Source organism: Trematomus bernacchii, unplaced genomic scaffold (assembly GCF_902827165.1).
Source record: "Trematomus bernacchii unplaced genomic scaffold, fTreBer1.1, whole genome shotgun sequence".
In the NCBI taxonomy this organism is placed as follows: Eukaryota; Metazoa; Chordata; class Actinopteri; order Perciformes; family Nototheniidae; genus Trematomus; species Trematomus bernacchii.
In genome coordinates, this window is record NW_022987790.1 from 435207 (window position 1) to 460774 (window position 25568).

A 25568-nucleotide genomic window follows, 5' to 3' on the forward strand; every position below is an offset into this window, starting at 1 on the left:
AGGTCAAGAAGGTGCGTCCTCATGTCTGATGAAGTGACCCTCTTCCTTTGCTCAAGTTTCAATCTCCCACTAACATGATTCTCACAGTTTAACCTTAATTCTGCTTCAAGAACAAATACACACTACTATCTGAGTGTAGTTTGGGGCAGATCATATTTGTTCAATTTGAGAAAAAGTTCAAGAATGTTGCTTATAAAATCTGCATCTGTGAAAATGTACACGTGCTGCCCTGGGCAGTGAAATAACAACCTAGGAATTTTTCCAGACACTGTGCCAGATCGTACGTTCAATAATGAATTGTTCCATTTGGTTCTTTTTCTTTCTGAATTTCCTGTAGGTCTTTAAATCTTCTGTGATGACAAAACAAACTTGGAATCTGACTGTTTGGACTGGGAATGATAGTCTGTCTACGATAGCTTTCATCTCCTGTCTTCTTTTGCTGATAGATGCACCTTGTGCTGAAACAATGTTTCCAATTATCATTAGAACATTTCTCTATGAACGTTTTTTGAATAGGGCTGTGCATCGATTTTCTTTATCGACCAAAAAGTTCTGAAAGCTAGCATCGAACATCTGATCCAACGTCCTGATTCTTTTGATCAAATGTAATCAAAAATGTGCTCTTAATATTTTCGAAAGAAATTGGTTTGTAAAATAAATATACATTGAGTTATTCAAAATAGTATAATTTAAGCATCAGTACCAAAACTCATCTTTCCTTTAAGGGTCCCATGTCATGCTTTTCCGGTTATTACCCGTCCCCTTGTGTGTTATGTAGCTTTTTCTGCATGTAAACGGTCTGCAGAGTCAAAAACCCTCAAAGTACACCCTGTAGCGAGTAAAACTTTAACACAGAAAAGACCTGTCCCAGAACGCCTCGTTGGAGATTTCTCATTTTCCATTTTCCAGAGTCTGTGTGTGAGCACACACACAGACTCACAGCCAGGCTACGGGTGTGTGTGTGTGTGTGTGTGTGTGCTCGGGCTGGTTTCAGGATGGGTTTCGCTGTGTCTCGCTGTCTCGCCGACCCCACGCAGCAGCCAGGAAACCACACCAGTAAGCCAGCTCACACTGTCCGCTCCTCGCAGCAGCGAGCCCCGCAACGTCCCGCCAACACGGCACCCAGACCCCACGCAGCATTCTCATCTGTTTGTCATTACTGGTGTCATTTCCTGGTTGCTAACCCCATTGTAACACATAATCACTGATGTTCCGCTGTAACGGTGGTGGACTCATCAGAACAGAGTGGGCAAGCTGACCAATCAGAGCACACTGGGCTCACAGGGAGGGGGGGGCAGGAGCTCCAACAAGCCGTTTAGGACAGAGAGTGAATACACATGCTATACAGAGATGCTGTATGAGAAACCAATGTGAGTTTGGAACATTGAACAATGTAAATCTATTCTAGTAGACCTCAACAATGGAATTATGATCAGTAGAAATGGCCATGACATGGGACCTTTAAGCAGAAGTATTAAACCAGTTTGATGTCAGGCCACTTTGGGCTCTGAGGATGGATATTTGTGTTTTTGTTTTAATAGAATAGAATCAAGCAAAACATGAGTTGTTGCTACGTGTAGTTTTACATTAACAGGAAACTCTTATTGAGTCAAAACATTTCTCTTCAGTTATCTGAAATGCATTTGATTCATCCAAACCCTGTGATGTGAAAAGCGTGATGAGAGCATCTTGTGATTCTGAATGAAACTTTACAAATACGTCAGTCAATAAGATAACTTCACAAACAACACATCTCTGTCTCCGGCCTCAGGCTCCACCGCCACCGACGTCACGTCTCCTCAGATCACATGCTGAATGACCCTACAAGCCCTGACATGCAAACAGTTAAATTAAAAGCCCTGCAAACACACTCCTAGTTATTGGACAGACACTGTTTTTCAAATGCCACAATGTGTTTACATCATAAGTCACATGTGTAGGACCTAAAGAGAAAACATGAAGAGGGTCAGGATTCTCACATGCAAAGAATATGTCATAATACGTCACATAGCCAGGCGAACCTGATTACACAGACGCTGTCTGCTGAGAAAAGTTGGGAAGATCCAAACTTGGCTCAGGATGTGAATACCAAAAGCCCAGCTAAACCTGGGTCCAATTATCTCTGCACCAGCAGCCAAGGGGAACTTTTCAAATAGCCCTCACAACTCCCACCACTTATGGGGTTTGGGGTTATGGAGACACACTCGAAGCATACTTCTCCTCAAGTCCGACAGGGTGTCTAGGTCCTTTGTCCCATTTTTACACAAAGGACATTTTGTTTGCGCAAAGCCCTTTTTACTCGTAGTCATGTTAGCTTTTTAAATGTCTATGCAAAACAGATCTCAAGCCTGAAATGAAAGAACATTTTTTCAAAAGTTCTTGGAAATGCAAATTCATGCTCAGACATTAAAATGGACGTCTGGTATGTTCCACGCCAGAGTTGTTCATGCTTTTGTATGCAGATGCTGATTTGACACAATGCTAAGTGGGCATTCAGGCTATTTTTACTCTCGTTTCCCTTCCTCTACCTCATATCTGTCGCACAACTCTGGCAGGAACCTGAAGCCAATCAACTAAACCCCATCAATCCGAGAGTAGAGTGACGTCAACTATTCAACCCTATAGCAGGGGAGAAAAAATAAGCCAGAATGCTGGAACCAATCTGGCTGCTGGAAACAATTACCAATGGTTTCCCACAAGCACAACTACAGTATCTGTTTGTAATGGAACCTCTACTATTAAAAAAACTCAAATGGCCCAATGAAACTGTTATCGCTGGGGAGAAAGAAGGAATGAGAAGCAGAGAGTTATTGTTTTCCTCTTAGAGCAACAGTCACCCAAACCAAAAATAATCCAAAATCTGCTTTGCTAGGAGTCCAAATGCAGTACTCTTATCGTATATTAGACACATCTCCGTCACGGTTATTTGAATTAACCATCCGCGCTCAACACTGACACCTTAAAAGAGCTACTTTAGTGGTACAACATAATGTCACAAGTCCAGCTAATTAAAGTTGGGCCAGGTTATCTTTTAGTTATAGACTCTGAGGGGTCTCCTGTATTGCTAATTACCAAAATCCCTGCAAAGTGACAATTGGTTGGCAGCTTTTCATAGCTGTACAAAATCAGACAGAATCAGTTCGACTTGGGGTTGGAGGGTCAACCCTGAAAATGCTGTATTGGGAGTAGGCTCATGGTAAATGCATAACAAAGAAGTGTTGGGTTTGTCTGGCAATGAACATTAGCAATCTTAAGAGATAAACTGAAAAACAGATACACAAGATAGTAACCCTACATGACAACTTATTCAACCTCAGGAGATCCTTATTTATTGTATTTAATTATTGGCTTAAAGCTGTGTTCAAGTACTGTCCTATCTCATTGTGTCTATGTGTCCAGAGATCTGTTTGGACACAAAGCAGAGATGGCATTCGGGATTCTGTGTGGTTGAACTTCACTGAGTTTGTCTTGATGAGGACAAGACAAACGGCCACTTCACAGGCCTGAGTGGAATGAAGCCACATTGGTGGGAATATATAAGTTTACACTCAGTCTGCTCCATTTTTGGAGGGCAGCCAAATCTCTCATCTGCTGTCCACATATTGTAGTCTTTATTATAAATGAAGTGTTCAACTTCCACCTAAAACATGGCACACCTGGTATTTGCAAAACAGTTAGGGAACACAATGACATTTAATAGATTTAACCACTTCTCATTTCACCATTACACACGTCATGGTGTTGCTGATGCTGTGGATATCACTAACTGTCATTTAAATGTTAACTGTCCGTACGTATTGTGGTCATATCAACCTCAGTCACAACTTGGAAACACCATTATTTCCATGTAACAGCTACACAAATATTTGTGATACTTAATACTCTGATACATTACTGCTCTAATCTAGCTCTAAGCAACACAGTAACATGTCCCGCATTGTCCCGTAAAAACGTCCTATTTGTCCCACATGTGGCTTGTTGACACCTGGCCACCCTAACTGCTACTGATTTAAAGTGGACCTATCATGCTATATTTAAATGATATATTGTAGGGCCATACCTATATAAGGTATATTTATATGTTTCTGTTTTCAAAATACCAAACAGATCATGCATTTTAGCCATGCCTCATTTCGCTCTATGTGCTGTCTACGGGTCTGATTCTGCTGACCACGCCCCCCTGCAGGAGAGGTGAGCCGTACTCTGATCAGCTGCTGGGCTGTCAGAAGAGGGGGAGAAAAAGAGATCTCCGTCGTCCGTGTTTTATTATATAGAGTCATTTGTTTTAAAGCTCAATAAATAACAAAGAAGACCTTTGACCGGCACTTTTCTAATTTTGTCCGGAAGATTTAAACTTTAACGGACATCTTGACCGGCGAAAGAAACTGAAACTGAAACTCTGCCGCACGGTCCCCTCGTTCCTTGGAAGAGGCGGAGAGGTGGGTGTTTGTCATCTGCTGGTGGACTAACCGGAGAGAATTACAGTGCTTGCCTCGACGGGGAGGGATTGCATTGAATTAAAGCAGCAGGAGCAAACGCTTGCCTCGGGGAGGGAGAAAGAAAGCCACAGCGGAGAATAAACAGAAGGGTAACCATGGTAACTATGGGCGGGAAGTCTTCTTCGCTGCTTTTGTGGCAGACTACAGCGCCACTTACAGGCCTGGCATATGTACTACAGCGTCTCCAGCGCTTTCGAGTGGCAATGGCCGGCCGTGGCCCAACCCCACATTCCCCTGATAGGTGGAGAGTTGGCCCAATAGCCGTAGCGCCACTTCTGTGACGACATAGAAGTGTTCAAATCTGGATCAGTCTGTATCAGATCCGTTGCAGCCCCTTTTTTAGAGATTTGGGTATGGAGGAAAATAGAGAGGGTTGTGTTTTCTGACACTTGGTGAGTTCCCTGGAACACCGGGGACACATATTCATGTATAAAAGACGTACAAAAGTGCATTTTGCATGATAGGTCCCCTTTAAGCTAAAAGAAAAAAAATGTTAACCTCCTTGACAGAATCTACGCTTGCATTTTTTTCAAACCAACTCTTCCACATTTGTTATCACGGTTTCTCAGCATTATTAAACATCATGCATGATATAAATTCTCCCTCACTGTGTGGGCTGTTCAGATGAAGTTCCACTAATATCTGACAATAACAGCCCAAACTTCGGGCTGCTTCCTCTTGTTGACAGGAAACCTGGCGGGCTACGCTGCTTTCTGACAAACCTAAATGTAGACAGTAATAGCTTTCAGGAAATAATTCAAATTAATCTAATCATTAAAAAAACACACCTACTTCCAATTGTGTGGTCCTAAAACAGTAAAATAGGATCACATAAGAAATAGAAATACAGATGACTTTAACACACAATAAATCACGAGCCTGCTGGGCGAATTCAGGGAAACTCAAAACGTACTGATCTTTATAAAGTGATGTGTAGAAGGGACCTCAATAACAGAATACATTTTATTAATCTATTTGGATTAAATGGATGTTTTAGATTCCTTCAACACTGAAAACTGTGAGATGCTAAAAAGTACCTCCATTTATGTTATTTTTCTGATGGCTACACTTTTTTATATTTAATTTCACCCAGCCAAAATAACTTAAATGTTCAATAATACCTACATTTCAACTTGATGAGTCATTGAGTCACAGCAACATCTGAGAATATCTGGTAAGACCTGAAAAGAAAACTTGCGATTGTGGTTGCAGTTCAGCTCAACTTGCTAGAGTCTTCAACTGCTTATTGTAGAAGTACACTTATCAAACAACACTTTTTAAACCTCTATTTTAGAGTAACGTTCACATACTTTCAATATTCATAGCGCTAGCATGAAGTATTATTGCATCTGTGTTCTGGATCCCCTCAAATCAGGAGACCTAACCAGGGCAGCTGAACAGCACCTTACACAATAAAGTCTCTTATGATAAGGGAAACTGAACCCAAAAATAGCCGCCTCTGACTGCAGATATACGTGAGGGCATGGGAATGTAGTGCAGCCAGAGGAAGTTCAGCCAAGTGAACCTGATAAGGAGGGAGAATTAATCCAAGTTGGATTGCGATCCCCTTCAGGGAGCACAATAATGCTGGTCATGTTGCACAGGTCATTGGAGTGTATTCATAATGCAAGTTTTTAATCTTGCCCTTTAAGACAATGGAGCATTTTTGGAGACAGGAATAAGTCCCGCTCCCTGCACTCTGCCACAAGAAACAGCTCTGCTGAGGCACGCTCTGCCTCAGCTTCATTATCTGGACTGAATCCCAACAGTGGAAACGCTTTTACAACCAGTCGTGGCTAGAGGCCTGTTTCTTCAAAGGCAACGCTTTCTCTTTGGAGTGCTTCAAAGAAGGTTTAGGGGAGGCAGACGGAGGATCTGTTTGGTCTTTTTAGATCATATTTTCAACCTAATCTCCTTTATCTTCTCTTTGCTTCCATTTCTAAACAATCCTGTTAATTTCACAGAGACGTCATGCCCCAGACAAGCCCTTTGACTGAGCCTCAAACACAAGCGCCATTTATTTCTGAATATATGATAAGGATGCCACTGACTACTATAGCCTATATGCACATTTAAGTACAAGCAGGTATATCACAAGTTTATTTCAGATATACTAGAGAAGAAACAGAAATAGCTAGAAAAGTAGTGGATAGTCCAGTCAATCTTTTCTCTTCAAAGTCTGTTCACAAGCCTTGGGGTATTACTGCAGTAGTAAAATAAAGCATTTTTGCAAAACTATGTGAAGTATGATACATTGCCTACTAATTGTCACTTGAGTCAGTGTCAGTTGGGGCTGAAGACTATACTGAAAAGTCTGAGGGTAAAGAGTCAGAAAGACTGCTACTAGCGTCACACCCCCAAAATCGCAGAAATAACCGTTGGTGGTTGAGTTGTAGACACCATGTTGTGGAGAAAGGAAAAATAATATGTGGAATAAAAAACATCTCTTGTTCGGCATCAGTTGGGAAACTGATTCTGATTATGTTATAGGAGGGCAAGGCTAAATTGGTTGAATACTCGTTTAATAACATTTCATGTTATTTAGGTGATGCTTTTTATCCAAAGCGACTTCCATACAGTTCAATACTGTAGACGTGCCAACGGGAGCAGGTTGGGATTTAGGCGCCGTTTACACGAGGAGAAAACTGCTTGTATCTGCATAGTTTCGCGTGCGTATAGCCCTATTATTTACACGAGGCCGATAGAAACTGACCCCACAAACGATAACGGGTCCCAAGGTGGATAGATTTGCAAACGAAACGCTCTGGGGGGTCAACCGAGTCCGTGTAATCACCTCTATACGAATATTTCCTGAAAAAATAACGATAGCCCCGGCTCTCCTGCTCACTGCTGTAGCATGGCTGTGTTAATTAAACGCACAAGGGGTTCTTGAATGAAATAATATTATAAAAGGCAAACCAGAATTGTTAACGCCCAATATACTCCTTAAACAAAATAAACAGAGTCAGATTTCATGCATTGATCCATTATATTGACAAAGGAGGATCTCACCCGGTGTTTGTAGAGAATATCTCTCTGAGCGAGTCCTCTCCACGGAGACATGCTCCTCCTCCTGTCAGTAGCTACTGCTAGTGACCATGCTACAGATATTAGTGCAAAAATATACAGCTCCTCTACCACAACCATCAGCAACAAGTGGACATGGAGAATTACATGAACTACATGTTGCTAAATCCACGGCGGGGCGTAAACAGAAGGGTAGCCATGGCAACATTGCTGCGGGGCTGCTGCGGAGTCTTCTTCACTGCTTTTGGTGTATTTTGGCGGAAGTTACAGCGCCACTTACAGTCCCGGCATATGTACTACAGCGTTTCCAGCGGTCTCGTTTGAACAGACACGTTAAATGAAACTAATGCATGTGAACGGAAGACTTTTTTGAATACGCATACTGTGCATAAACGCAAATGGTCCCGTGTGAGCGGGGCCTAAGGCCTAAGGCCTTAGGCCCCGCGAAGAAGAGCAGCCCGAGCAGCCCCGCCACAATGTTGCCATGGCTACCCTTCTGTTTAAGCCCCGCGGTGTATTTAGCAACCAGTGTTGCCAACTTGGCGACTTTCTCGTTAAATTCGGCGGCTTTCCAAACCCTCCGGCTACTTATTTTTGTCAAAAGCGACTAACGACTAATTTAACGACTTGTAATGGTGTTATTAGGGACTTTTCTGGTGTTTGGTGACTCACATATTGTTCAGCAGTTAACGAGCCGCGGGTGCTGCCATGAGCCCCTCTGCCCTCCCATAGTAGCCTACTCACAGGCGCTCAGTCTCACAGTTGCCTCCCGCAGCAGCTCAGCTGCAGTCAGAGCAGAGAGGAGACAGCCACACTCTCCCGCGTCGAGACGGCAAATGAATTGCGCATGAGCGGGATTTAAATGTAAAATGTAAATGTTTCTTCACTGTCACTGTCACACTATAATAAATAACTGCCTTTCCTTTGCTTGAGGACGGCTCAGAAAGAGAGATATTCTCTACAAACACCGGGTGAGATCGCACCTTTGTCAATATAATGGATCAATGCATGAAATCTGACTCTGTTTATTTTGTTTAAGGAGTATATTGGGCGTTAACAATTCTGGTTTGCCTTTTATAATATTATTTCATTCAAGAACCCCTTGTGCGTTTAATTAACACAGCTATTTTTGATAGTTGCAACAGCAGTGAGCAGGAGAGGTGGGGAGAGGCGGGGCTATATAGAGGTGATTACACGGACTCCTTTGACCCCCCAGAGCGTTTCGTTTGCAAATCTATCCACCTTGGGACCCGTTATCGTTTGTGGGGTCAGTTTCTATCGGCCTCGTGTAAATAATAGGGCTATACGCACGCGAAACTATGCAGATCCAAGCAGTTTTCTCCTCGTGTAAACGGCGCCTGAATCTCCTCCTAGAGCGCCATTGAGTTCTTTGTAACCAAATCTCTCTCAGAGGGGCGTGGGGAGGGGCTCCTTATTTTCATCTAAAGTAACAGACAGAGAATCAGCACTTTGGAAACAGGGCTGAAACAGAGGGGATTATGGGTAATGCTGCAATGATCTGTTTGGTGTTTCAGCCAATCAGAGACAGGCTCTGGATATATCTGAGACCTGTGATATATTGATGAGAAACAGTATAACAGGGGACCTTTAATATCTGTTACTTTCTTTCTCCAGGTTTCTGCAGAATCTAAATCCTCCAGGATGACCTTCACGTGTCTGTGTTTGCTCTTTGCTGCTCCTCTGCTGCTAAGCGCTGCCTCCTCAGATGAAGGTATTTTATAACCTAATAACCATTTGTTATTGAAAAACTAAAAAACTAAACATAAAACAACAAATAAATAAACAGATAAATAAACAAACAAATACATAACAGAGGTAAATGATATTCAAGAAAAGATCAAATAACAAACCAAATAAATAAATAAACTTGAATCTGTTTATTTATTTGTTGTTTTATGTTTTTGTTTTTCAATAACAAACGTATTTCTTTAAGAAAAGAGAAAAAATATATATGTTAATAATTTAGTTTTTGGGAAAAGAGGTGGGATCAAATGAGTGTAAACTTCTTCCCACCGCTTCTCAGAGGTGTAATAAAGTAGATTATTTGTTTATACATAATTTAGAATCAGTAATATTGTTGGATATCAATTTGACGCTGATTCATTTTGTATTATATAATAATTATCATGTTACATTTTTGTATTATTGTTTTACACATTCGAAATAAATCAAATCAAATCAATGAATAAACTGTGCACTTTAAATAAAAAATGATTTAACTTACACACATTTTTCCTTCTCCTCCTGCAGTGTCAGTGAAGTGCAACGACACAGAGGCAGTGTTCGGACAACCCGTGACTATACACTGCACATACACCCTGGATCAGAGGTGTAAGTTTTATCGTTATCGGTGGAATAACACACATGGAGACATAAAGTGTGACTCCGGGAATCACACCTGTGAGGGGGATCTTGTGAGTCACCTGTCCATGACCATCTCAGATGTCAGGAAGGAGGATAATTACACCGTTAACATCAAGACTAACTGTGGGACGGCCAAATCGCCTCACATCAAAGTACAAATAATAAGTCCTAAAACCATTGGTGTTGGCTCCATTAATCTGTCTCCTGGTAAGTGTGTTGCACTCTGGGGCACGGCGGCCATCTTTGAAGGATAGCGTCTAGATCAGGGGTGGGGAACACATGCAGTTTCTGCGTGGCTGTGTCTTTAGTTGAAAGCCCAGTGGCGATCTGTTCATCTGTCATACTGATCATACAGTCAATAACTTTGTTGTTATTAGCATCTGGTTAGCTAGCTATGCTAACGAATATAAGGTTGCTTTTTCTATAACCAGTGAGGTTAAGGCACATCTTTATATGATCATTATAGTTATAAAAACACAAGAGAATAAAGTAAACAGGTATAAAATACTATATGACAGTAAAAAAAAGTTGTTATTAATAAACAAGAATACAGTTTGAAAGGGGAGTGATTTGTAAAATATCCATAAAGAAAAGAAAATCTGCTTACAGTTCTGTTTCATATGGGTGTTGAGAGACGTTTCCATAGATCTCTTCATGTTGCTCTCAAAGTGCACCAGATTGATGCTTTTAACTTCAACATTTGAAAAATAATCTTCCCCGGGAGAGCATGCCCCCGGACCCCCCTAGAGGAGGTTAGGTCCCCCCCCCACTTAAATCATGTTCACATGGATAGGAAACTAAATACATTTGCACACATCTTGTGTCCATATCCTTCGGCTGTGATTTTAGTATTTTTAAGCAGAGGTCAATAATTTGTACGGCCCTCGGAGGATGTTAAAAAAATTGAAATGGCCCTTGAGAGGAAAAAGGTTCCCCACCCCTGGTCTAGATCAAGGTGTCAAAACTCTTTTCACTGATGGCCAAATACAGGTAAAAATATATGAAGGGCTGCTCCCCTCAATAGAGGTAGGGTGTATTGGTCTACAGGTTGCGGACACTGGTATCCTTCAAAGATGGCCGACTTGTTTCATCACATTCCCATTTCCTATTGTCTTTTAGCAAATGTGCGTAAAGCGTGCATCATTATTATCCATCTAAAGTTAAAATACATTGGATTAGTCCACATTTTAATCTCTATGTTTATTTTTCAGGTCCAATTGAGACGATCAAAACTCATGTTCCGGTCATCTTGGGGATTGTCGTCCCTGTGATAGCATTGGGGCTTTTCGGTGCCCTGTTAGGAAAGAAAATCATTAATCGTATCAACAAGGAAACGCCACAAGATAACGGTGTCATGTGACCGTGCTGTAGTTCCTTTATAGCCCAACATTAGTCTCCTTTAGCTTAGCGGTGGTGACGTGAAGTCATGTGACCGTGTTGTTGTTCCTTAATAGCCCGACATTAGCCTCCTTTAGCTTAGTGGTGGTGATGTGAAGTCATGTGACCGTGTTGTTGTTCCTTTATAGCCCAACATTAGCCACCTTTAGCTTAGTGGTGGTGATGTGAAGTCATGTGACCGTGTTGTTGTTCCTTTATAGCCCAACATTAGCCACCTTTAGCTTAGCGGTGGTGATGTGAAGACATGTGACCGTGTTGTTGTTCCTTAATAGCCCGACATTAGCCACCTTTAGCTTAGCGGTGGTGATGTGAAGACATGTGACCGTGCTGAAGTTCCTTAATAGCCCGACATTAGCCACCTTTAGCTTAGCGGTGGTGAAGTGAAGTCATGTGACCGTGTTGTTGTTCCTTAATAGCCCGACATTAGCCTCCTTTAGCTTAGTGGTGGTGATGTGAAGTCATGTGACCGTGTTGTTGTTCCTTTATAGCCCAACATTAGCCACCTTTAGCTTAGCGGTGGTGATGTGAAGACATGTGACCGTGTTGTTGTTCCTTAATAGCCCGACATTAGCCACCTTTAGCTTAGCGGTGGTGATGTGAAGACATGTGACCGTGCTGAAGTTCCTTAATAGCCCGACATTAGCCACCTTTAGCTTAGCGGTGGTGACGTGAAGTCATGTGACCGTGTTGTTGTTCCTTTATAGCCCAACATTAGCCGCCTTTAGCTTAGCGGTGGTGATGTGAAGACATGTGACTGTGTTGTTGTTCCTTAATAGCCCGACATTAGCCACCTTTAGCTTAGCGGTGGTGACGTGAAGTCATGTGACCGTGTTGTTGTTCCTTTATAGCCCAACATTAGCCGCCTTTAGCTTAGTGGTGGTGATGTGAAGTCATGTGTAATATATACCTGGCTGCTAAATCCTAAGAACTGTTACAGGATTTGTAATTTGAAAAGTATTTTTTTCTTTAGTTTTATTTTTTTTATTATATTTGTATTATATCATAACTTAGTACTTTTTTTTTTAACATATGTAACATTAAGCTGTCGGTGGCTCTTTCCTGCTGTAACAATGCAAATTTCCCCTCTGTGGGACTAATAAAGGTATTCTGATTCTGATTCTGATGTGACCCTCCTTTAGCTTAGCGGTGGTGACGTGAAGTCATGTGACCGTGCTGTAGTTCCTTTATAGCCCGACATTAGCCGCCTTTAGCTTAGCGGTGGGTGGCGAATACAGAAGAAAATGTATTTAACCATGTGTATATATGTAAAATATATATGTTTTGGGGTTATATCTGTACATATTATACACAAGAGTTGGAAATTAAGATGCCTTTAGCTTTTCTGGAGCTTGAACCAACTTTATAAAATAGCACTACAAAGCCACTTAATCAACTCTGCAATAAAAACAAACCAAATAAGAATGTGTTGTTTTATACTGTCAAATGTGTTTTTTACTGTGTGGGCTAAATAAGCCTTTTTACGTGGAATATTTGGTGTTGTCAATAAAGTTGTCGTCGATAAGCAGTTTCCTCTTCTTTGATTTAATGCAGCACCCACAAACACACACATACACACACACACACACACACACACACACACACACACACACAGAGAGATGACACAGACTTACACACAGAGATGATACAGACACACCATCACACTTCCTCTGTCAGTGTGTGTTTGGCCTGAGAGGATGGAGGCCCTCGGGTGGAGCTGTGTGTTGGGGATCCTCTGCCTGCCTGCTGAGGTCCTGCTGCACATCTGGACAGGTACGGGTGTGTGTGTGTGTTTGTGTGTGTGTGTGTGTGCGTGTGCGTGTGTGTGTGAGAAAAATGTGGAATACTGTTTTTTTTGTTTAACATCCAAAATGATGAAGACGTTTTGAAATGTGAGGCTGAGTCACGTCTTCCTGTTCGTTTCCTGTTTTCAAACCTCTGAGCAGAAGCATATCTCTCTATTCTCTAAAACTAAAATTCAATTTAAAAATGATGCATTTGTTCCTTTTATTTATAGTAAAATGGACTGAAAGTTTTAAATAAACAAAGTATTTCTGTAGAAAAATATCCCCTGTGTTCGACATGTACTCATTTTTACCCTGATACCTTATAAAGGTATACAGGTAAATATTGTATTTAAAGGTAATACAACTGTTGTACAACGATTTACTATGGAGAAGTAATATATATAATGCTATCAGTCAAATACATCCTAAAAATCTTATTATATTTATTTTTAATATCAAATAAATATATGTCATTTTTAAACGTGTATTATGTATATTATTATTTATTTTTAATTTTTTGTTTATATACATTTTTAGTTTGCATTCCTCAAAATGAAAACAACATAGTGCTGTAGTTCCTTTATAGCCCAACATTAGCCTCCTTTAGCTTAGCAGTGGTGACGTGAAGTCATGTGACCGTGCTGTAGTTCCTTTATAGCCCAACATTAGCCTTATGAAATAAATGTAAAGCAGCAAAAGCAAAGTCAGTGTTTTTGTCCTGCAGTGAAGTTCAGCAGCAGGAAGTGAAAACACCCACAGAAAGAGAGTTCATGCACTTCTTTAAAAACATGACCATGACAACACTGAATATTTGAACACCTCGGTTAACATCTATAACTGTGCATTAAGACACTCAGACTGCAGGAAGTGGAGAAGAGTCACAGGGCTAAGCAGTGGGGGGGGGTGTGAGACTCCATTCTGCAGCTTAACCTTTTGTCATTTAAAAAATACATATTTTAGTATATCCTGCAGCTACCTTTAAAAGAACTGAGGGGAGTCTGCGGACGATTGCAACACTTTCTGCATTTCTTTAATATTCGGTCCAGACCAACACCATTTGCATATATTAAACCTACATATATACATATATTAAACCTACATATGTACGTTTCTGATTGGAGGAATCAGACCGTCTTAAGTCTCACCTGCTGTTGTTTTACTTATTATTCATACAGGTAGGACATATAACTTGAACTTTGATCATCTTGTTTTTTATCTGCGGCTCAGAGGATTGCAGAACAGCCAGAAAATCTTGCTGCAAGTGATATCTGATAGAAGATAACATCCTGGAGATGCATTCTCACTTTCACTCTGTGCCAAACAGCACCTTGTTTAGTTTGGCACCTGATCAAAACATGGGTGTGTGTTTGTGGTAAATCTGACAGACAGATTGAGCGGTGTCTCAATAGCTTACTTGTTTTTCGACTAGTTTAAACTGTGGGCACCTTTTATATTAGCAGGAGAGGACTCTTTAAAGTAGAGACACTACATACTGATATACACCTGAACATCAGCAGGAGAGGACTCTTTAAAGTAGAGACACTACATACTGATATACACCTGAACATCAGCAGGAGAGGACTCTTTAAAGTAGAGACACTACATACTGATATACACCTGAACATCAGCAGGAGAGGACTCTTTAAAGTAGAGACACTACATACTGATATACACCTGAACATCAGCAGGAGAGGACTCTTTAAAGTAGAGACACTACATACTGATATACACCTGAACATCAGCAGGAGAGGACTCTTTAAAGTAGAGACACTACATACTGATATACACCTGAACATCAGCAGGAGAGGACTCTTTAAAGTAGAGACACTGCATACTGATATACACCTGAACATCAGCAGGAGAGGACTCTTTAAAGTAGAGACATTACATACTGATATACACCTGAACATCAGCAGGAGAGGACTCTTTAAAGTAGAGACACTGCATACTGATATACACCTGAACATCAGCAGGAGAGGACTCTTTAAAGTAGAGACACTACATACTGATATACACCTGAACATCAGCAGGAGAGGACTCTTTAAAGTAGAGACACTACATACTGATATACACCTGGACATCAGCAGGAGAGGACTCTTTAAAGTAGAGACACTAAACTGATATACACCTGAACATCAGCAGGAGAGGACTCTTTAAAGTAGAGACACTACATACTGATATACACCTGAACATCAGCAGGAGAGGACTCTTTAAAGTAGAGACACTACATACTGATATACACCTGAACATCAGCAGGAGAGGACTCTTTAAAGTAGAGACACTACATACTGATATACACCTGAACATCAGCAGGAGAGGACTCTTTAAAGTAGAGACACTACATACTGATATACACCTGAACATCAGCAGGAGAGGACTCTTTAAAGTAGAGACACTACATACTGATATACACCTGAACATCAGCAGGAGAGGACTCTTTAAAGTAGAGACACTACATACTGATATACACCTGAACATCAGCAGGAGAGGACTCTTTAAAGTAGAGACACTGCATACTGATATACACCTGAACATCAGCAGGAGAGGACTCTTTAAAGTAGAGACATTACATACTGATATACACCTGAACATCAGCAGGAGAGGACTCTTTAAAGTAGAGACACTGCATACTGATATACACCTGAACATCAGCAGGAGAGGACTCTTTAAAGTAGAGACACTACATACTGATATACACCTGAACATCAGCAGGAGAGGACTCTTTAAAGTAGAGACACTACATACTGATATACACCTGGACATCAGCAGGAGAGGACTCTTTAAAGTAGAGACACTAAACTGATATACACCTGAACATCAGCAGGAGAGGACTCTTTAAAGTAGAGACACTACATACTGATATACACCTGAACATCAGCAGGAGAGGACTCTTTAAAGTAGAGACACTACATACTGATATACACCTGAACATCAGCAGGAGAGGACTCTTTAAAGTAGAGACACTACATACTGATATACACCTGAACATCAGCAGGAGAGGACTCTTTAAAGTAGAGACACTACATACTGATATACACCTGAACATCAGCAGGAGAGGACTCTTTAAAGTAGAGACACTACATACTGATATACACCTGAACATCAGCAGGAGAGGACTCTTTAAAGTAGAGACACTACATACTGATATACACCTGAACATCAACAGGAGAGGACTCTTTAAATCAGATCAGTTAAAGAAGAGTACCCATTTTTTCATATATGTTAGCGACATGTTTGCCCTGTCTTGGAACTTCGCAAATAATGTATGTATAAACCTTTATTTTGATTGTCCTCCTGATGTTATGGAGGCTTCAGTAACAGTTTCTCTTATTCTGTCAGTTTCTCAGGAGCCCTCCTCCACCTCCATAAAGACAATAAACTCATCCGCTGAGATCTCCTGCTCCATCTCTCTGTCGGACCCCGATAGCCTGAGTCTGCAGAGGAAGTTTCACAGCAAAACAGAAGTCAGTTTCCTGCATTTTAAAAAGGGAAAAATAGCAACAAATACTGCGGATGGAGTGTTTAAAAAACGGATTCATGTATCTGAACGAAAGCAGCTGGACGGAGGCGTTGGTGTCTCCTTTAAGATCGATCTGATGCAGCTGCAGGACACCGACCTGTATTTCTGCACCTGGGGCTACGTGGACAAAGTATCCGTACAATTGCCCACCAACGGCACCATCATCATCGTCAGAGGTAAATATCAGTATGTAGTGTCTCTACTTTAAAGAGTCCTCTCCTGATGATGTTCAGGTGTATATCAGTATGTAGAGTCTCTACTTTAAAGAGTCCTCTCCTGATGATGTTCAGGTGTATATCAGTATGTAGTGTCTCTACTTTAAAGAGTCCTCTCCTGATGATGTTCAGGTGTATATCAGTATGTAGAGTCTCTACTTTAAAGAGTCCTCTCCTGATGATGTTCAGGTGTATATCAGTATGTAGTGTCTCTACTTTAAAGAGTCCTCTCCAGCTGATGTTCAGGTGTATATCAGTATGTAGTGTCTCTACTTTAAAGAGTCCTCTCCTGCTGATGTTCAGGTGTATATCAGTATGTAGTGTCTCTACTTTAAAGAGTCCTCTCCTGATGATGTTCAGGTGTATATCAGTATGTAGTGTCTCTACTTTAAAGAGTCCTCTCCTGATGATGTTCAGGTGTATATCAGTATGTAGTATCTCTACTTTAAAGAGTCCTCTCCAGCTGATGTTCAGGTGTATATCAGTATGTAGAGTCTCTACTTTAAAGAGTCCTTTCCAGCTGATGTTCAGGTGTATATCAGTATGTAGTGTCTCTACTTTAAAGAGTCCTCTCCTGATGATGTTCAGGTGTATATCAGTATGTAGAGTCTCTACTTTAAAGAGTCCTCTCCTGATGATGTTCAGGTGTATATCAGTATGTAGTGTCTCTACTTTAAAGAGTCCTCTCCTGCTGATGTTCAGGTGTATATCAGTATGTAGTGTCTCTACTTTAAAGAGTCCTCTCCTGCTGATGTTCAGGTGTATATCAGTATGTAGTGTCTCTACTTTAAAGAGTCCTCTCCTGCTGATGTTCAGGTGTATATCAGTATGTAGTGTCTCTACTTTAAAGAGTCCTCTCCTGCTGATGTTCAGGTGTATATCAGTATGTAGTGTCTCTACTTTAAAGAGTCCTCTCCTGCTGATGTTCAGGTGTATATCAGTATGTAGTGTCTCTACTTTAAAGAGTCCTCTCCTGCTGATGTTCAGGTGTATATCAGTATGTAGTGTCTCTACTTTAAAGAGTCCTCTCCTGCTGATGTTCAGGTGTATATCAGTATGTAGTGTCTCTACTTTAAAGAGTCCTCTCCTGCTGATGTTCAGGTGTATATCAGTATGTAGTGTCTCTACTTTAAAGAGTCCTCTCTTGCTGATGTTCAGGTGTATATCAGTATGTAGTGTCTCTACTTTAAAGAGTCCTCTCTTGCTGATGTTCAGGTGTATATCAGTATGTAGTGTCTCTACATGTCTCCATGCTTTAATGTTCAAAAAGCTCTTTATTGTTCTCATACTGCCTGTGCTGCAGCACCTCTTTTCACCCTCTGTCTGAAACCAGAGCCCAGTCTGCTCTGATTGGTTAGCTGGCTGGCTCTGTTGTGATTGGTCAACCTGCTTAGCGATGTCCCGCCCCTTAGCCTATCACGTACCTATGTGTTGGAGCGCTAGCCAATAGAAGCGCTAGTGTACCATATTGATGTCACTATGTTCAGGAAGTAAACAAAGGAATCCAATGGAGGCGTTTCAGTACTTCAACAAAATGTTACTGCACAATCAATACTTGTAAATTGTGTTCATAGTGTTTGATACAAAAAAGTAGAATTTGTAAATTCAATACTTCTAATGTGTTACCTCAAATTATTTTGAAAACGTAATGTTTCTTGCATGCTTCCATTAAAGAGTAAAAATACATACAGTATCCAAACTATATTTTTTTGGGTCAACGTAAGCACTGAAAAAACTGAAACGTTGACTTTAATTAAATGTATTATGTCAACAGATTTCACATTACTGTATTAGGTTATTTGAAAGCAATAATATAAGTTCGACCCAATATTTCTTATTTCATCTTAATAGTATTGCTTTCAACTAACCTAATGCAGTAATGTGAAATCTGTTGACATAATACACATGTGTCAAACTCGAGGCCCGGGGGCCAAATCAGGCCCTTGGTGGATTTAATTTCGGCCCACAGGATAATTTCTAATTACTATTAGATCTGGCCCGCCGGTATATTGCACGCACACCTTCTCTCCATCCTGAGGGTCTCCTCAGCTCAGAGCCTGAGCCCAAACATTGATGAACTTGCACCCAAGATGAGATGCCAAGTATCTGAGCTAGCATCACAGAGCAGCACACTGAGTTTACATGTTTCCTTCTGCACTTTCTTTCTTGAGACAACAGGACATGTTTGGTTTTTTCTTTGAGGGAAATAGATTTTTTGAAGCTGTTGTTGGCCTGTGGAGAAATGTAATCATAAGAAATGACTCTGGAAAAGCTGCAGATCGAGCCATAAGAAATGAATGCAACTGATTATTTAATGTTTAATGTTGTTTTTATAGGCAATAATTTAAGCTTTGTTAGTTCCAGGTTTAATATGTGCAATAAGTTCATTTCAATAAGTTTTGCAATAAACATTGAACCAGTCCGGCCCTCGACTAGTACCCATTTTTTAATCTTGGCCCACTTTGTATTTGAGTTTGACACCCCTGACATAATATATTTAATGAAAGTCAACGTCTCAGTTTTTTCAGTGAGGCTGTTGTTCACACACTGTTTCACATTTATCTATCATTTATTTCCAGAAGAAGACTCGCAGGAACTCTGTGGACTCGGAAACCACATCCTGGATCTCGTCCTGATCGCCTTCAGCGTGACGGCGTTTACCGTCATCGTGCTCCTCTTCACCGGAGCCATGATTCTGAGACACAGACGAGTGAGTACAACTGTTTAAATAAACCATTTTAATAATAAATGTGAGACAATTGAAAGGATAATAACACCGGATGGACCTGCTTTTGTAATCCTGCAAAGAAGAGGATATTTTGAGACTTAATTGGGCTATTTTTATTATTAAAATTAATTTTTACTTCACTTAGAAAAGATGCTTTCGGATTAAAGGCTTTCAATTTTATTTATTTATACTGAATGAAAAAAAATGTGTTTGTTTCGTTGAAAATGCACATTTATGGGCAAAACAATAAAAAAAAAAGAATATCTGTAATTTTTTTTTTAATAAATATTTTTTTGTTTGTTTATTATTTAGATATTCCTTTCAATGTTTTAGTTCAATATGTTTTATTTCGCTTAAATTATAACTATATTAATATTATTAATGTATTTATTTGTATCTGTCTTCACTTCCAGATTGAAGTGATGCAATAAGGGATGTTTTATTTTTGTTTTATTAATACTGTGTTAAAAACAAGTTTGTATTTTAATCAAAGGACAGGTATATATATAATATAATGTTTTCTCTTTGTTTTTCTGCAGTTTAAGAAGCGCTTCACACCGGGTCGAGCCGCTGAGCCCCCCGGACCCCCCCGACCCCCGAGGCCTCAGCACACCTGTCCTCAGCACCAGCCGTACTTAGTCACATCTCTGGGCCTCTAGAAAGGTCAGGGAAGATGGGATATCAAAGCATTAAAAGATTAGATAACGTGAAAATATTAGAAAATATTAGAAAATATTAGAAAATAATAGAAAATATTAGAAAATATTAGAAAATATTAGAAAATAATAGAAAATATTAGAAAATATTAGAAAATATTAGAAAATATTAGAAAATAATAGAAAAATTCAAACAATAAAACGTTAACATTTGGAAATCTGAAAACACCTCAACACCATCCGTACTTAGTCACATCTCAGGACTTCAGGTCCTCTAGAAATGTCAGGGAAGATGGGATATCAAAGCTTTAAAATATTAGATAACATGTGAAAATATTAAAATATTAAAACGTAAACATTTGGAAATTTGAAAAAAAAAAATATATATGTATATATAATAGTAAAAAAGTAATGTATATTTAAAAAATATATATATATATTTTCTATATATATATATAAAAATATAAAAAATAAATAAATACATTGAAAATTGAAAAATGTGCATGTGAAAATATTAAAACATTAAAACATAAACATTTGTAAACTTTTTTTAATATTTTTTTTAAGATATTGATATTTTCTATGTATTTACAACATTTTACAATTTAATCAAACATTTTACATTTGGAAATTTAAAATGTAATATCAAACATTACAAATCAATAATTAAAAACTAAATATTAACATTTTAATTAATGAAATGTTGTATTTTACCAAATGTTATCCTGAAGTGTAATCTCAATGTGATCGAGGATCAGAGTGTCGTGCAGAGAGAGAGGATCAATAGAAACAAACTAGGAGAATAAACGTTGTTTCTGTTATTTCCTGATTTCAGGTTCCTCAGTCAATCTTTCCCCTGAAACAGATTTATTTGAGTCATCAGCAGCTGAGACGTGTTTCACCATCTGCGCTGCTTTCCGTTTCCTTTCAAATAGGACATTTTGTGTTTATCTTTGCTGAAAAGCCAGCAGCCACATCCTGTAGCCTTTTCAGCTGCTAGTGTATCAAAAAACCTGCAGAGCAAGCACTTGTTGTTTTTCTACTCGTTGCATTTCAGGTGTTCAGATGTTTGCGTTCTCAAAAATAGAGTTTGAACTTTTTTTCTGTCTGATTTGACATTCTGTTTTTACTTTCAGGACCCATTTATAAAAACTGTCGTTAATGGTGCAATCACCATTAACGTGTGGTACAATGATCGTGTCTTTTGTACTTGAGAATTGTATATTTGTACCTGTGAATTGTATATTTGTACTTGTGAATTGTATATTTGTACTTGAGATGTGTCTGATTGGGTTATCTCCCGAGGGACTATGGATGTAAATTAGCATGTTTGCAAACTTTTTACATTTTGTATTTTTTACACATGTTACTTAAAGATAGGGTAGGTAAGAATGGAGAAACCGGCTCGAGTGCGCTAGAATTTGAAAATACACATCCGGAAAAAATCTGCCCCTTCCTTACAGAGCCCCTCCTCCAACACACACAAACGCGCACATGACCAATGAGGGCACGAGATAAGTTTGTGCACAGATGGAAGGCTGACAGGCAGGTAGGCCATCCAGTTATTTTAGCCGGGCCGGCTCAGATGATTGGTCGTGCTTTTTACAATATTACGGCTTCCACAGATTTCACATTTTTTTATGGATTTTTTGTCAAAGCATTTAAGATATTCATTGCTATCGGGATGTTAAGAGCATTCCATGGGATATAACAACAAGTGTTTCTGAAGTGAATTACCTACACTGTCACTATAAAAATAAATACTACCGTTTGCTGTATTTGATTGCTGTCCCTATCAAATAAACAAATGAAATGTATGTTGCATTACAGGTGTTTGTTTTGCTTTATGGCTTTTAAAAAATATATAACTTATACATGTTGTGAAAAATAGCGTGCACAAAGAAATGTAATAAACAACAACACTGGTTTAGTGTCAAGGGCCCTTTCTCATTTCTCTAATTCCCCTCCTCGACTCCCCTCCTCGACTCCCCTCCTCGACTCCTATCCTCGTGTCTTAGTCCCGCCCACAGGAGATGCGAGCAGAGGAGTCGAGGAGGGGAGTCGAGGAGAGAGGAGTCGAGGAGGGGAACCGAGGAGAGAGGAGGGGAAGCAGCAGGCGGTTAGAGAAATGAGATGTCCTTCAACATGGCGCGCTGAAATCCATTTCCGGGTCACTACCGGAGGTCCGAGGATTCGAGGAGGGGAAATTAGAGAATTGAGAAAGGGCCAAGATGTGCAATTTGGACATATAAGTAAACTCTTAATAGAAAATGTAAAAACTAACATTGCTCCTTTAGGCTGGCCAAAACCTCTCAAAACATGAACACACATTTTTTATTATTGAATTCTTATTTTTATAATTTTAGTCATAAAATGTTTATGTAAAAAAGTAAAATACCATACCTATTTTTTAAAAACACTGAATACAATAAAATGTATTATTATTATTATTATTATTATTATTATTATTATTATTATTATTATTATTATTATTATTATTATTATTATTATTATTATTATTATTATTATTATTATTATTATTATTGTTATTATTATATGGCTCATTGTTTGTACTATCTTATATGTAATTTGTTACTGCGGAACCTACGTACTGAAGGTCAGTGTTCCACACGGACGCTTCCAGGTGTAACACACGAGGTGCAGCCTTGAAAATGGTTTGTTATGATTGTAAAACTGAAGTCATAACTGTAGTAATAAAGTTAGTATTACAGTACAATTAAGAAAAAACGCGTTAATTTAGTTATCTTTTATATTTCGTTTAGAAGTTAGGAACATAAAGCCCGGGAAAAGATTAACGTTTTTGTTTTGTTATCTCCCCTTTTCTCTGTTTTCTGCCCAAAGATCAGAGGAATGTTGAACTGATAATAAGACAAAAACAGGAGAAACACTCACAGATTTGAGCTGTTTCTGTGTTGAAAGACAGCCGTAAAATGCTGCTTTCCGGGTTAAAAGTGTGGACTTCGAGGAGTTTATGGATACATCGACTTCATGAAGGTGAGACACGTTTTAATATTACATTTTTTTTGCCGTTTAATGACCGTTATTAGCCCTTTATTAGCCGTTAAGTGACCGTTTGTAGCCGTTAAATGACTGTTTGTAGCCGTTAAATGACCGTCAAGTGACTGTTTGTAGCCGTAAAGTGACCGTTTACTTTGTGTCAAATATAACTTATATTAGCTGTCGTTTGATAAATATTCATTCTTGATTAATAATATTTTACAAATTAAATGAAGTGGTTTCAATGAGTAATTCGGCTTATATAGCCAGTGGATCAAGCATAATTTTATCAGTGAAATTGACTTTTTTACATACACCAACTCCTCATTCATTCATGTGTTATATATGAATATTCTCAATAAATTACATTTAACTCTTCAGTCCGGCTTCTATATTTGAACTGTTTAACTGTTTGTTATATTGTTATAATGTTTGACTTCATTGTGGTGAGAGGGTGAGACACAATGTAATGTTTATTATTTAGCCGTTAAGTGACCATTTACTTTGTGAAGGCAACATGCGCCAAACTCCATACAAAATGAAGTCAATTATAACATCTATAAACTGCCATTTGATAAATATACATACTTGATTAAAGATAGTTTACATATTTAATTAAATGGTTTCCCTCAGTAATTCGGCTTATATAGCCAGTGGATCAAGCATAAGTAAAATTGACTATTGTACAAAAACTCACTATTCATTCATTCATAAGTAATATTAAAGGGGACCTATCATGCAAAATGCACTTTTTGATGTCTTTTATACATAACATATTTTCCAAAATCCTATGGAGAAATCTCATTGCTTTTTTGTCGAAGGAACCGGAAGGAGTTTACTTCCGGGTTTTAGGACGTGTCACTGTACCACTCTATTGGTCCACTTTAATAGCATAAACAGTGTGGAGGGAAAAGGACTGAAAAGTCAGTTCATAATTTAGTTAATTATTATTTATATGAGCTGCCATTTGATAAATATACACATTTACTCAAATATATTTTATACATTTAATGAAGTGTTTTTGAGCTATATGGCTTATATACCAAATAGGCCAAGCATCATTTCATCAGTTAAATATAATATAGTGTAACGAAAACTCACAATTAAATAATTCATGTATAAAATCAATAATCTTTGCAATATTATAAAGTTAATGTTTAGTTAATTTTTATATTTTAAATGTTTACTAATGTCCTTATTTATTAAAGAGCCTTAATAAGATGCTGCATTACCAGTTTACTGTCGTTCTAGTGATGTTTTTTTAATGTTTTATTACTTTATAAACACATGATTCCTACTGTTTTTTGTTGTAATCTAATGTATTATAATCAAGTGCAATAATCTGCATTCTGTATGTACTTCACTTAAAGGTGGGGTAGGTAAGTTTGAGAAACCGGCTCGAGATACACTTTTTGTTATATTCCATGGAATGCTCTTAACATCCCGATAGCAATGAATATCTGAAGTGCTTTGACAAAAAATCCATTAAAAAAATATCATCTGTGGAAGCTGTAGTACTGTGAAAAGCACGACCAATCATCTGAGCCGGCCCGGCTAAAATAACTGGATGGCCTACCTGCCTGTCAGCCTTCCATCTGTGCACAAACTTATCTCGTGCCCTCATTGGTCATGTGCGCGTTCATGTGTGTTGGAGGAGGGGCTCTGTAAGGAAGTGGCAGATTTTTTCCGGCTGTGTATTTTCAAATTCTAGTGATCTCGAGCCGGTTTCTGCAAACTTACCTACCCCACCTTTAAGTCATTTACCTGAATTGATATCCAATTTTTTGTATTATCTACACAAAATCCTGTTTCTCCCATCTGTCTGTCTGTCTGTGTGTGTGTGTGTGTGTGTGTGTGTGTGTGTGTGTGTGTGTGTGTGTGTGTGTGTGTGTGTGTGTGTGCGTGTGCGTGTGTGTGTGTGTGTGTGTGTTGTGTGTGTGTGTGTGTGTGTGTGTGTTTGGATGACCTTCTGACTGAAGTAGTGTGTGTGTGTTTGGATGTCAACCAATTTCTCAAAGACTCAGAGCATAAGAAGGTCTACCTCAAACAGTAACTCAGAAACAGATTCAGCCTTATTATGTTTTGTAACCACTGATTCTCCAGGTATTAATGGAGGTGGAAAAGCTCGTTATTCCTCTTGCAGTCCAAAGGTTTGTATTGTTGGAGGCGGCCCGGCGGGTTTCTACACGGCTCAACACTTGATAAAGGTATTTCCTGTTTCCATTCCCTGTGTTGGTAATGTTTGTGAATAAAGGCATTCGTAGTAGGAAATAAATGACTTGTTTCAAGTGCTGGAGGAAGTATTCAGACCCTTTAGCTAAGTGAGTTGCTCCCATAC

The 25568-nt window shown here is 39.1% G+C and overlaps 2 protein-coding genes across 5 annotated transcripts in view; both read left to right on the forward strand.

Annotated features, from left to right (window-relative positions):
- Positions 1–12954: 12954 nt before the first annotated feature.
- LOC117497670 lies at positions 12955–20315 on the forward strand. 2 transcript variants are annotated; one of them, XM_034149672.1, is made up of 4 exons: positions 12955–13079; positions 16433–16789; positions 19411–19538; positions 20096–20315. In XM_034149672.1, the coding sequence occupies exons 1-4, from the start codon at positions 13004–13006 to the stop codon at positions 20213–20215; spliced, it is 681 nt and encodes a 226-aa protein (XP_034005563.1). In that variant the 5' UTR covers positions 12955–13003; the 3' UTR covers positions 20216–20315. The 2 variants fall into 2 exon arrangements, with proteins under 2 accessions (XP_034005563.1, XP_034005562.1); XM_034149671.1 differs by having other exon boundaries at positions 12956–13079; positions 19408–19538; positions 20096–20314.
- Positions 20316–22853: 2538 nt separating this feature from the next.
- Positions 22854–25568, forward strand: part of fdxr (ferredoxin reductase) — a 25705-nt gene continuing 22990 nt past the window's right edge. Inside the window, exons 1-3 of one of the 3 annotated variants that reach the window (XM_034149661.1) lie at positions 22854–22887; positions 23075–23227; positions 25334–25437. In XM_034149661.1, coding sequence (XP_034005552.1) covers positions 23164–23227; positions 25334–25437 — 168 coding nt within the window. In that variant the 5' untranslated portion in view covers positions 22854–22887; positions 23075–23163. The other 2 variants (XM_034149662.1, XM_034149660.1) reach the window with 2 other exon arrangements.

Excerpts from the sequence above, each read along its gene's own strand:
- LOC117497670 (XM_034149671.1), top strand. The coding sequence starts at position 13,004 with ATGGAGGCCCTCGGGTGGAGCTGTGTGTTGGGGATCCTCTGCCTGCCT. Across the intron at positions 13,080-16,432 it reads CCTGCTGCACATCTGGACAG|TTTCTCAGGAGCCCTCCTCC; the intron begins GTACGGGTGTGT and ends TTATTCTGTCAG. Across the intron at positions 16,790-19,407 it reads CACCATCATCATCGTCAGAG|AAGAAGACTCGCAGGAACTC; the intron begins GTAAATATCAGT and ends ATTTATTTCCAG.